General features: G+C 48.1%; 2 protein-coding genes across 2 annotated transcripts; both read left to right on the top strand.

Annotated features, from left to right (window-relative positions):
* Positions 1-190: 190 nt before the first annotated feature.
* LOC128730407 (zinc finger protein Xfin-like) lies at positions 191-3,778 on the top strand. The gene is made up of 2 exons (XM_053823454.1): positions 191-243; positions 328-3,778. The coding sequence occupies exons 1-2, from the start codon at positions 191-193 to the stop codon at positions 3,443-3,445; spliced, it is 3,171 nt and encodes a 1,056-aa protein (XP_053679429.1). The 3' UTR covers positions 3,446-3,778.
* Positions 3,779-6,017: 2,239 nt separating this feature from the next.
* On the top strand, positions 6,018-11,575 carry LOC128731013 (uncharacterized). Its single transcript, XM_053824108.1, has 5 exons — positions 6,018-6,111; positions 6,485-9,850; positions 9,934-10,091; positions 10,222-10,336; positions 10,407-11,575. The coding sequence occupies exons 1-5, from the start codon at positions 6,018-6,020 to the stop codon at positions 10,664-10,666; spliced, it is 3,993 nt and encodes a 1,330-aa protein (XP_053680083.1). The 3' UTR covers positions 10,667-11,575.
* Positions 11,576-13,561: the final 1,986 nt, after the last annotated feature.

The following is a 13,561-nucleotide window of genomic DNA, read 5'->3' as shown; positions in this document are numbered from 1 at the left end:
TAAGTCACCGATTACCGGCTAATAAGGATTGTGGCAAATCTCGGTCAAGGTGTCGGCATCTTCAGCTTTCGTCCTTCACACCACGGAGTCCATAATGGCAGATAGCTAATTGTCTTTTGCGATCACCAAACGAGGTTGTTATCCTTTTTGTTTTGGTGCCAAACCAGTAACAATTGGCCCTATTGACAAAATGGACATGGAGACTGAACCAGAACCGGTGGTGAATGATGACCCGGCCGATGTGTAAGTACCCCCATCCAAGTACTGGTACACTTAGGAGAGGCAAAGGCAACATTTAATAAATGTGAAATTTATAAATATTTTTAGTCCGAACCAAAATCCCGAAACGTATTGCCGGTTTTGCTTCTCGGAAAGCGAGGTGGAACCCTTGTTTCCAGGCAACGGAAGCCTACCTAATGCCGAGCTTATGGATCGGCTGTACGAATGCATCGGCATAAGACTGACGAAGGAGGATTACTGTCCAAGCGGCATCTGTTGGATGTGTTCGCTGACGATGGAAGAATTCCAGTGTTTCCGAAAACGCTGCCTAAAATTTGATAAGCTGGTGCGAAGCTTGCGGCCAACTGTGAAGCATGAGCCACCCGCACTGCCAGCTGCAGTGCCAAACGAAACAAAGCCCTACACGAAGCAGCCCATGACAATTGTACGACAGGATAAAAACAGCCTTAAAACGCCAGGCGCCACGCCGGAACAGTTGAGATTCAAATGCGGGCTTTGCCCTCGAACGTTCAAACATAAGATGTATCTCGATCAGCACTTTTGGATTCATCGGGACAGGAGTGGTGAAGAGCCTACTCGCAATAAAAAGTTGCAAACCAATGGTGCGAGTTCTAAAAAAGAAAATAGTGGCGCTAACATCACTGCCGATCGGCCAATCGCATGTGAATTTTGCCCCCGGCAATTCACCCGCAGGATGTATTACATTCAGCATCTTCGTAAGCATAAACCGGAAGATCGTTTGTACCGGTGCCGGCGATGTGCGCGGAGCTTTTCCTCGCAACTACGGCGGACAGCACACGAAAGGAAGGTGCACTGTCAGTTGCCCATCCCGGCAACGGAGGAAAAGGAATCCTTTTCCTGCCCGAAATGCTCGAGAGAATTTAAGCATCGCTCATCGCTCCGAATGCATCTGCTGAACCATGATGGCCGTTTGCCATACGGTTGCGATATATGCTTCTGTCGGTTTTACAGCGTAAGCTACCTGGCGTTGCACAAGAAACGCTATCATGGGCCGAATGCTGAACGGGGTGTAGCGAATGGTACCTCCGTTCAGTGTTTCTATTGTACCCGATGGTTTTTGCGCGATTGTGATAGGTCCAGCCACATAAAGCAGATGCACGCGGACATTCACGCAAGCAACGAAAGCGCGGCCGGCGCTAAAGAAGAGGTGACGGAATGTCCTCCGGCAGATACCGAGGAGATGACGGATCCCGAAATGCTGCCACCGAACATACACGAGCCGGTGATGGAAATCAAGGAGGAAGAACCCGACACCGACGACCCGCATCCAAACTCGGTCATAGTTAATCAAGATGAGGGTGGCGATGCGGGTTCCTTTCCATTTTACTGCTACTCCTGCGCCATGCCCTTCGAAACCGAGGATATGTACGCGGAGCATCTGGACGATCAGCATCCGGTTGGTGGGGAGCAATTGATGGACCAAATGCATTCGTCCTCGCCGGTTGAACAAGAGGGAAAGGAGTTTCACTGCCCGTTTTGTCCAAAAACGTTTACCCGCAAGTGGAGCATGACTCAGCACATTCCGACACATTTAGCGAAGAAAGGATATCAATGCGAATACTGCCCGGCCATCTTTACGCGCAATGAGTACCTGCGAACGCATCGACAGCGAAAGCATCCGACGGAACCGGAAACCGGCAGCCACAAGTGCAGCTATTGTCCTCGTTTGTTTCATAAGGCGCGATACAAGAAGGTTCACGAACGGATCGCTCACATAAAGAAAGGTGATGTGCTGCCCGAGGTAGATCCGGAGAGCCAACAAGCTACGCTAAACACGACGGGTGACAAGTTTGACGAAAGCAGCAGTAGCATGGCGCACGGGCCGCATTCTCGCACATCCGACAGTTTCGATCAAACATCTAACGATGGTGCGAGTGTCGTGTCTTGTCAGGATTATGATCTAGAGGCGTCGTCTCGGCTTATTGTCGTGCTAGAGCGTATGTCTCCGGAAACATTAGCAGCTTATGAGTGGCAGCTGGAGCTGTACAGGAGTATGGAGACTCCGGAAGAGGTTCCTTCGGAAATAGAGATGTTTCCTCCTGACAACGATGCGGAAAGTATTGCACCCAACGTTGACCCAAGCGAGTCGAATGAATCGCCGAAATCTGCCATAAAGAGGAAACGATCTAAATTCGGTATTACGCTCCACCCGTGTGGAGTTTGCCCCAAGATGTTCAAAACACGTACAGCAATGCGGATGCACTCACTCTACCACAGTGGTGAGCTTCCGTTTCGGTGTGATTCGTGCGGGGTTCAGTTTATGCGCCACAACCAGCTGGAGTTTCACAAAACAAAGTACCACAGCGTGAACAGCACGGTAGTGGCCGATCGCTACAGCTGTGACTACTGTCCGCGCATTTTCTTGCGCAAGCAGGATCGCACTACCCACCAAATGATGGTACATGCGCGCGATCAAGCCGAAGATCTCGAAGATGGGTCACCTACACCAATGCTGTCGAAAAAATCCAAATGGTTGGATTACGTGTGCAGGGTGTGTGATGAGCAATTCGATCGATATCGCAAATGCCAACGTCACGTCACCGTCGTCCACCCGACACTCGAGGGTGGAGGCGAGAATAAACCGATCAAGCTGTGCCATTGTCACATTTGCGCAGGTACGTACAAAAAGCGTGAGGACTGGCACGAGCATCTGAATGAGCATCCGAGTGTGCGGCCACATCATTGCGAGCAGTGCATCCGAAGACGACGGAAGACGACCAGTCGCAAGCAGGTGCATCGGTGTTCGTTCTGCCCGAAAGCGTTCGAGAACAAGCCCAATCTGGCGTCGCATCTGCGCATACACAAACAGCAGCTGCGTTTTCCGTGCAGCGAGTGTGGGGTGATGTATGATCGATATCGTGATCTGACGACACACCAGTTGCGCTACCATTCGCAAAACGCTTCCGAAACGTTGCCACGCCGGGAGCCGCTGCAAAAGTGCAACTTTTGTCCACGTATTTTTACTCGACTGAGGGATGTCAAATATCATCAAGAACAAGTGCATGCAGATCAAGTAATGCCGGACCTGAATGAGAGTGAGTTAGAGCAAACGAACGATGTGGACGCGCTGTCGTCGTTAGCGTGTGAACCGGAAATGTATTCGTTGTTTGCGAGCAGTACCGTCTTGCCGGAAACTGAAACCGAACTCCTGATCAAGCCTGACCCTGACCAGACACCGCTATGAGAAGTGTTAGTTTTACCAATCTCAATTTGCTCTTACCAACGCACTTAAATACAGCCTGGTAGTCGTTCGTCGATCGGTTACTAGTAGTGTATTCCTCTTACTAATAGCTATTATTCAACATGTTGTTTTTTTCTCCAAAAATAACATCAATGGTCAGCACGATGGACAACACTATTGAACATCAAAAAATGATATTGAATGCAAATGCAAACGATTACTATCAGTATCGTTTGTATCGAAACTTAAATAGCATGTAGCATACGTAAATAGGCTCGCTACGGTCAAAATAGGTTAATGACACTGTCAGCTTATCTTATGCTTTCGTTGATATAAATAAAACCTAAAGAAATTAATCTTGCAGAAATTTGTGTTCGTTACATGGTTTACTATTTGATTGTTCAATGTGAAAGGTAAATCATTAAACATTATTATGTAGGGTTATTTAATAGTAAACTGATACGTACTTATTGAAGAACTACTATTATTTGATGCAGATTTTGATTTCTAAAAGGGTAGTATCCTTTTTCACGATGAGGCAGACATTATCCAGAGTATGTAATACAATCAAATGTGTCACATATAGTACTATAAATTCCATCAAACAAATAATACGGCAATCAATTAGAACTCATATCATTTATAGATCCATTTTGTTTCCTACCTATTGTCATTTTAATCTACGAAACAAAGTTAGGAAGATTTGACTCACCTGTTTGAAAGTCTTCTGGATTAGTCAGGAGCGATATTGCCTTTGGCCTTTGGCAAGAAATAACACTTAACCGCTTTGCCATTTTGAGATATAGCCGCTAAATAGGCCTTAAACCATGTAGATTGTATACCTTTTTGTCTTTTTGCTATAACGTACACTGGCGAAATTGACACTTCCTGTAGTATCTAAACGACTGACCTAACCTAAAAACATTACCTGAAATACACGCTGTATGAATGTTGGGACTATTATCACTCGCAGCTCACTTAATTTTGTTTTATATGAAACGTTGAATAATCACTTTTGCAAGTTTACAAAGAGCAAGCACATGGCTTCGTGAACGGTGGGACACTGCCTCTTTCATTGGTACTTCCATTGTATCTACCTTACCTATACCGGTTCAACAAGAGAACCGTTATATTCAACAGCTGTTTACTAGCTTAATTCGATGCTCGAGCTATAGATGCCTATAAATAACTATTTTTAACGAATGTAATTTTTAGATTCGATGATCAAGAAACAATCAATAAATGTTTATATACTTTGGTAGTAATATGTTCACTGAGAGAATATGTATTCATCTTTGAAACTTACTTAGAACCGCGTAAGAACTGACAGAGCCATAGTGGTAAAATAAAACATAATAAACGTGTCACTTCTGACATTGGTCGTGTCAAAATGCGTGTGTGTGTGCACGATTGTTTTGGTCGGTACTTTTCCAAGTGAAGATTATTGCGATTTTTTTGTATAAAAATGAATTTGAACCTTTTTTTCACGCTAAATTACAGTAGCTAGCGATACAATGTTCAGAGCCACGTAATATAGGTGCGCGAAAGTGTTTTTTTGCTTTCAGCATGTCTTTAATTACAATCTACTCAGTCTGATCGATATTGTTTTTTCCTTGTGCTGTTGGGCAATTGTTTCTACCTTAGCTTATTGATTCTGTATGTTAAGATTCCTGCTCTAGGACATGCTTAGGTCATGTCACATGAAACCATACTAGATTAAGCTATAAGTCGTTTACTTGCGCCTTTGTGATACCGGGCGAAGATTAAAACTATCGACATCAACGAAGCTGAAGCGAATCCAAATCTTACGGTGCATTGCTCTGGAACAGCTTCTAGGTTAGGTCATTCAACACACCACTGTGTAGATCACTGTAGGACAGGTTACGTTCATTTAACAATTATATTGGTTGGGATATACGGTCAAAAGCAGTTGGTCATTTTACTATGAAATATCCTTACCATTTGTTACATTTATAAAATGCCTTTAAATAAGAAAAGATGTAGGAATCGATGCAGTCATGCCGTATCGCGTGTTTCAAGCTAGACGCATCAAGAAGATTGCCGAAAAAGAAGCCAATGATTGAAAGTGTAGTGAGACAGGCAAAATTATTTTTGGCAAATAAGTTGAGAATTATTCACGTCCGTTATCATAGGTGTGGAAGGTTCGTTATTTTGTTTGACATGCAGGCAATCACCCCCTTTTCTTCACTTGGGCAACCGAGGTTTTCAAGATTGGCGGTAGATTTCGGGAGTAAGCAAGTGAAGAAGAAAAATGTCGCTCACTTAGAAGGACAATCTGTAGCTTTTTGTAGCTAATGAAACCTTTTCTTTGTATTCTGTAGCAGAGCTGCCGAAGGCTCCACTAAAATATGTTAGTACGAAACCAATTAACTACCGCAAGTAAACACCTTCAGCACCTTTGTCGCGGATTCGGATACTGCAGCGGAAAGGAATACATTGTCAAATCTTGCTTACCATCCGTCTGCTTTTTTGTCCCTCCGCGGTGGACAATTACGCTACCAGCAGCCACGTAAATCCACGTAATCTTCAGAACAGATCGTTGTATCGGGTAACGATGGAGGTTGCTAAGCTATTTGACGACCTCGAGTCCAACTGCATGGATCGAGTCGACGAAGTGAAGCGCAAGTTCCAAGAGATATTTTCTTCCAGTAAGTATGGCAATAGCATAAGTAGATTTTGTATTTAACTAACACGATGTTGTTAACAACTATTTGATCTGATTTTGCCACATATAGTCTCAAACGGGTAAAGAGAAAAGTAAACTATTCAAACTAAATTTTTGAAATTTTAATAAGGCACGGGGCCCAACCATACTGCTATTATTATTCGGTTTTGTATCGATAACCAGTCACCTTACCTAATGAGCCGTCTATAAACACAGTCTAAAAGCATTCCATGCCACTCAGGGTTTATCAAGCAAGATTTCTTGTTTATAGATTCAAGATTATACAGTTAAGTTTCAAAATTTTTTGCAATAGATTTTGAATTGAGATCCTCTTTCGTAATTGCTTCCAATTTTAGCAAAAGAATCGTGGCTGGCGTGCAATATGATGGAGTATTTCGGGCACACGTCGTCGATACGCATTGTGGAAATTCTTGTGAAAGTCCAGCAACCGCACGACAAGCACATTTTCGATCGCCTATCCGAATGGATACGCAACGGGACGTCAAGAGCACTAGGACTTACCCTGTTCGGGCATATCATCCAAAAGCGGCCGCTGTGGCTGTACAAAGTCGGCACGCACCAGCTCGTGAAGGACGTGCTAAAGCTATCGAAGGTGGAAAAGGATATCACTTCATTGATCAATGCGGTGCTCTGCATCATTGATTTATTGCCGGTAATACCGCTGGCGATGGGCAGCTTTGTGCAGGATTTATTCGAAGTCTTCAACTATTTAGCCACGTGGAATCAAAACGAGGCCCACCTTCCCGAGTATCAGCTAATCCACCTGCAGTTTGGCCTGTACGAACTGTTCACCCGGCTATACGGCATGTATCCGTGTAATTTCGTTGGCTTCCTCAAGCAGGAGTACGCATCCGGTGGACGACAGGCCGTGTTTCAGCACACGATTAAGCCCTTGCTCGACACGGTGAAAATTCACCCGCGGCTCGTCCTCTCCGATCGGGATAGCGAGATAAGTCAGCAGCGGTGGAAAAACATGGAACCACACGATGTTGTGAACGAATGCGCCCGGATGTCACTCGACAATCCGGATCCTCAACCGCTGGAGAGTTCGCACGGTCAGCTGTCGGTGACGAGCGGGTCCGGGGCTAACGAATGTCCTTGCTACATGACACCCATAAAACCGTATGAATACTCGGCGGACGGTGGTGCCGATGCCTTCGTTTTTCCGTGGAAAGCAAATGTGAACTTTTTCAACACACTGTCGCTGGACCAGCAGCTTTCAACGATTGCGGCGCAGAATTCGTTTTGGTCACCAAACAGCACACTCATGCAACCGACACCGCCTCCGACGGCGGGTACGGTACCGCACACGCCTATCCCCACGCCCAACTGCACGATTCCGACCGTACCGACCCAACAACCACCGGCAGCCGACGGAGCGTCCCCTCCGGAAGCGGCAGTCGAAGCGACACCCGAAACGACCCCATTGAAGGATAGCAAACCCGTGGCAGCGGTTCGCCCGGCGTATCCTACTTCGGTCAAGCCACAGACGGCCCGTGCCATCTGGACGCCCTCACAGCCGGCGTCGCCGATCAAGAAGGATGCGGCACAATCGCACTTCAACTACGACTACTCACAACCGGTCGTCACTTCCAAAAAGCTGCTCCGTGTGGTCAATGATCGCAATCAGTCCCTGAAGCAGCTGTCTGACACGGGGACGACCACAACAACGACGACGATGACAACGGTGGCGTCCGCAACGTCGACCACGAGCAACAGTGTGCCATCAAGCCCGCTGCCAATCGATCTGCAACCATTACAACTGCCGATGTCGACGATGCCGCTGCCATCGAGTCGAAACGAATCGCCTATGGTGCAAATTCAGCCCGTACCGCTGCGACCCGGTGATCTAAGCCAAGAGGACCAGGAGGTAAATGACATCAACAGTCCCCACATGCACCACTCGCAGTCGCTGCCGGTCGGTACGGCCGTCCCTATTCGTGATCTATGTGCGGACGAGGATCAAGACCAGGGGGAAGGGTCTCCCTGTTCGGCGGGTGGGCTGCACTTCAAGAACTCGCAGTCGGTGATAAACTACACGCGGCGACGCCTGCACAGCCACTGTCTGGTGGATTCGAGCGATCCCTATTACAGCATGGGTACGTCTCCGGCCGACACGAGTGGGAATTTCATCCGCAACGGGTCCACTATGGCCACGCAGCTCGTCACGATCGGACGGGGAGGTTTGGCCGCGAACCAGCAGCTACAAATCCCCGAACCATTGTCGGCGCACCGTCAGCAGCCGGTTGAGCACGGGCTACAGGAGCAACACCTGTACTATCACCATCAGTGTCACCATCATATTCATCTGCACCATCAACACCATCATCACCATCTCGGACAGGGTGGGTTGTTGTTCGGTGGACTGCACCGGCGTCACTCATTGCCAGATCTGAAGCACTATGCGATGAAGGCGAACCCGAAGCTACCGCTCGACTCGGTGTCCATCGTGAAGCAGCGTCCGCTCGGAGTTCAGGGGTTGATCGATGCGACCAACGGTGGTGGGAACAGTGTTTCATCTCCGGAGGGTGCGGGAAGCAATGCGGATAGCAGTCCGTCGGAGGAAGAAGCCCTTTCGGCAGCGACACACTTCCACCGGAAGCAGGAACAACGTTCGACCGATCAGCTTACGCGCAATCTGGAGCTATTCCGGCAGCTACGCAACAACCTGACAACCGTGATCACACCGAGCAGCCATGTCCAGTACCAACGTGCGCACCACGGGGCCCAACAGCAGCAGCAGCAGCACCCCCAGGGATCGTTTGCTTCCGCTCGATCGCGCACCGACCATCAAGCAGAGCTAGCGGGAACGGCGGTGGCCGTTCCGTCGACTACGACAATCGCAACGGCAACGCAAACGATCATCAGTTGGCCGCAACCGTACGAACAGATATTCTATGGCATACTGCAGGAGGAGCTGCGTTTTAAGAACAGCATTTCGCGCATGCAACACGATCAGCAGCTACAGCGTGCGGCCGCTGCCGGGGGTCGCATGGATCCGTATGCGATGCTCGACCAGTACATTGAAACATGCGCCAAAACGCGATCCGCACTGGCCGAAGCCGGCGGTAACCGAGCCGCATTGCCTGAGTCGTACTACCAGGACCACATCCGGCTGTTGCATCTGCAGCTGCAGTATGAGCGGCACCGGCGGGAGATACACGCCGAGCGGAACCGCAGGTTGCTGGGGAAAAGTCGCAAGATTCGTGCGCTCGAGCAGAACAACGAGGCGCTGAAGGATCAGGTCGCGCGGTTGACGCGTGAAATTGCCTCACTGAACGCGGAACTCAGCACGGTGCGTCGTAGCACGAATGTCGAGCTAGCCGAAGCGTCCCGGGAGTGTGTTCGCTGGAAGGAGTCGCTTTACGTAGAGCAGGAAAAGTGCAAGGAGCTGCAGCTGAAGGTGGAAGCCTTGCAGGTGGCAATCAACGATGAAACGAACCAACGGAACGAGATGCACACACAGCTTGAGCAAGCGCAGGGCGATCTGTTCGATACGCGCAACGAGCTGCGGCACGCGCTCGGAAAGGCGGACCTTGGCAAGCAGTACCGTGAGGAGCTGACACGGCTGCAGTCGGAGTTGCTTATGATGGGTGAGGTGCAGTTGCGCTTGAAGGAGAAGCTGACCGAGCTGGAGCGTTTGCGGGCACGTGAAGCGGAAATTGCTATGACGAAGGCGAACTACCACGATGAGTGGAAAGGTGAGAAATGCAACGGCGCAGGGTGATGGCACAACGAGGGTGTGGCCGCTAACGGTGTGGGTTTTTTTTTCTTTCTTTGCTAGAGCTTAAATTTTCACTACAGCAGAAGTCGGCCCAACTCGACACGGCCAAGGAGCGACAGGCGGAACTGGAGCAGCAGCTGATTAAGCGCGAGGAAACGATCACACTGCAGAAGCGCTTGCTGAAAACATCTAAAGAAGAGTACCAGGAGAAATTCAAGGTATAGGATAGCTTTTTGGATGATTACATTCATTTTTTTCTTTATTTCTATCACCTTAACAAGGTGCACAGATTATGATTGAAAAATATTATCGATAAGGTGTTATAATGTTTTAATGTAATGTTCTTAGGCCCTGGAAAATAAATACGATGCACAAAAGGCAATCATCATTCGGATGGAAGACACCATCGAGGAGCTGCGTGTGAACAGCTGCGTGGCCAAGTCGCCGGATTCCGATCGCACCGGTGAGATTTTTACCATCCCCGACTGGTTCACATCCCGACTCACTACGGGAATGCTCTTCTCCTTTCGCAGATGCCGTCGGTTCACTTGATCACACGTCACCGCTGTCGATATCGCTGGCGTCCAGCGAGGGTCTCTCGGAGATTCGCAATCTGTCCGCACTTGTCGCGCAAAATTCAGCTGGCCTGGGGGCGCAACTGGCCGGGGGCAGTAACGTGCTACCCGGTATGGGCAGTAATATGGTCAACGCTGAACTGGACTCGAACTTACCGACTCCGACCACGAGCATGCAGTTCCAGCAGGGCCCGGGAGGACCATTGCCCGATCCATAACGGGGCGTGATTAGTTTTGATCGTTCGCTGTTTCGAGCCAGGGCTGAGAAGCAAAACGCGACCGATCCTATCATCGTTTGTTACTGCCTTTAGCTTTTGTTTGTTATCGTTCTCTAGACAGAACCCATTCGCAATTAATTTCTCCGCCATCTATGCCTGCTTGGGAGAGGCTGGCATGAGTGATAGAAATTATTATTATTTCGTTCCCTTTTTTTTCTTCTTCTCGAATCATTGTTTTGCTGTAGCGTTATGTTTTGGATATTTTTCGTTCGTTTTGGCGAAAGCAAAGATTCGAATTCTAGGGAAAGTTGTTTCCGGTACTCTCTCTTTTCCCGCTGCTGTCTGGTGCAACAAACGGGTCAAGGAGTGATGGTGCGTTTTTGGTCTTAGTTAGCTTAGGAATTGGATTGGGACCACCTAACAACAAGTTGCGCGCGGGATCGGGCACCGATTCATAATACTAATTTGCTGAAACGAACGAAGCAAACAAAAATCACAACCATCATATATCTGTTTTCCTACGCCAAAGTGAAACCGAACACACAATTAAATGGAGGAAAAAATGTTATGCGAAAGCAAATTTAACTATAAATATGTATATTTCGATAAGGCACACACACGAAACACCACACATCTTTGGCGTGTACATGGCATCCGTGGCATCTTTGACCGATGTGCACGCGTGCTTTGAGTCATGAAGCTCTTACTTGAGACTGGACTGTAATTTGAATTCTCGAACGCTATGAAATCCCGTTGTTAGTTACGTAACCGAGTGTGAGAATTGTTGTAGGACATGCGAGGTATTGAAGGACATCAACACCTCTACACGTGAATTGAAACTGTTAGGAGAAAATGGAATTTTTGGCCCGACGTGTAAAAGGTGCGCAACGGTAGCGCGATGATAATAAATGGAAGTAAATCAACAACCAATGTCAAGTGTGTGTGTGTGTGTGTGTGTATCCTGCTGACCGAAAGATTCCAGATCCGGTTCTCGGGTTGAACAAAAAAAAACAACTGTTCGTTCATTTTAGAAACAACGCGGAAAACGGGAGTATACTGACTCATGCTGCGGTGCCTCGTCGAGTCCGGGAAGGCCCACATTCCAGCGGCAAAAGGTAAACAAAAATTCCCCAACCCACCACGATGCATGCTGCATCGACCATCGACTGCATCGGGTGCGAAACAATGAAAAGGATGGGCCAGCATCCTTCGGAAGGGGCGTTTGGGAATGTTTAATGGCCGCAAAGGAATGCGCCGTATGAGGCAGTTCGATGAACCGGAAAACTTTCCCACCATTAGCAAACTCGGTCCGGACCGGTACCGATTTCGGGCGATGGCACAAATAAGGAACCATAAAACATGGGCCGCGAAGGACGGGAACACTCGCGTAAGCGAAATTAGTGCGTAGCCGATCCCTGCCGGTGGAGGAGTTGCAGTGGCTGCACCCGAAGACCTGCATCATGCGTTGGACGGGGTGAAGACCCTGAAAGTGTTAAAATAAATTAGCTTGTCGAGAGACGGGGGGGAGAGATGGAGTGCAAAAAAGGTGAAAAACGGAGCATACGAACGACGGGATGCATCTTGAGTGAAAAGGAGCGATCCAATTTATTACGTCGGTTGAACATTGCCGGCACACAGGCATGTGCGAGGGCTTAAATCATTATTTTTTACTGCTCTATTGCATGAGCTTAAGTTTTGTTAGCAAAATAGAGATTTTTTTGCACTGCCGGTTGTATCGATTCTAAAAAAAACACCATATTATTTCGTAAATTGATTGAAGTCATGTGCATCGATAGCGACCTTGTGAACGGAAAGTTATCTTTCGAATTTCCCCGTTCCGTAACGGGGGGTTGAGAAACACTGGCACTGTTGCTTGTGCAATTTGAAAAGCAAAGCTTGTGTGTTAGCGCACGCTAGCTCTTTCTTGCGTTGTGCTTTCAGGAAATTCTTCACATTCCCCGGCGTGCACCGAGAGAAGCACTGCATACGGACAAAGTTGCATTCGATGCGTTACGCAGTTCGCACTGGCTTGGTCGGCTGCTATCGAAAGCAAAAGGATATGTGAGTAGAAGATAAAAAATACAGTTTGTCCGTTTCAAGAATAACGGAAGCACACTCAACAGCATAATAACTGCAATTAGTGTGTTACACTGCACAAATGATGCTAACAAAAAACCAATGTTTCTGATCCTCACAATCCTCAATCACGAGGGAAGTTCGTGCGCTAACTGTATTAGATCATCTTAGTTTAGTCATCAGTTAAGCACTAACTTGTAAAGCCTTGTGCAATCGTGTTATGCCGATATAGTCGTTCATTACGCAGATGAACGAACCTTTCAATGACCGTTTGGTCAACGATGTGCAATTGAACTTTCATTGTACGATCTCCACACCGTTACCCTGGCCTGCCAACGGGTTTGTCACCACGTCACCAAGCCCTTCCATTCCAATTTATCGCCGGAAGGGAAACAGTTAGTACCACGGCAAAAGGCCCAGCAAGGAAGCGGCCACCGGTGGCCGAGATGAGTAATGGCTGGTTTCCGAAGCCAACAAGCCCTTCAGTTACAAACCTTATCGGCCTGCACGGCCTGCATAAGCCTCCGGGGTCCTTACGAGCGTGTGTTTGCGCAGGTAATTGTCCTCACGATCGCCTCCACTCGTCGCCACAACGGCCATTATCTAACGGCGTCATTAGCACGCGGTGCCAAATGGTAATGGTTTGCATGATTTGATAAATCGAGCGACCGGCGTAAGTATCATAATTTGTCCGGTAATTAAATTAAAAAGCCTGCGCGAGGCGGCGGTGCACTTTCCGCCCCCTTTCCGCCAACACGCCTTTCGTTGCGTGATAACGATCGGCTGAAGGGTGCACCCGGTACAGTGACGGACAAACGC

This window comes from Anopheles nili, chromosome 2, assembly GCF_943737925.1.
Source record: "Anopheles nili chromosome 2, idAnoNiliSN_F5_01, whole genome shotgun sequence".
Taxonomy (NCBI): Eukaryota; Metazoa; Arthropoda; class Insecta; order Diptera; family Culicidae; genus Anopheles; species Anopheles nili.
This window is presented reverse-complemented; position numbering and strand designations above follow the sequence as displayed.

Bases quoted from the DNA above. Each gene is read 5' to 3' on its own strand.
- LOC128730407 (XM_053823454.1), top strand. From the start codon at position 191: ATGGACATGGAGACTGAACCAGAACCGGTGGTGAATGATGACCCGGCC. The intron at 244-327 runs GTAAGTACCCCC...AAATATTTTTAG, and splicing joins AATGATGACCCGGCCGATGT to TCCGAACCAAAATCCCGAAA.
- LOC128731013 (XM_053824108.1), top strand. From the start codon at position 6,018: ATGGAGGTTGCTAAGCTATTTGACGACCTCGAGTCCAACTGCATGGAT. The intron at 6,112-6,484 runs GTAAGTATGGCA...TTCCAATTTTAG, and splicing joins CCAAGAGATATTTTCTTCCA to CAAAAGAATCGTGGCTGGCG. The intron at 10,092-10,221 runs GTATAGGATAGC...TAATGTTCTTAG, and splicing joins AGTACCAGGAGAAATTCAAG to GCCCTGGAAAATAAATACGA.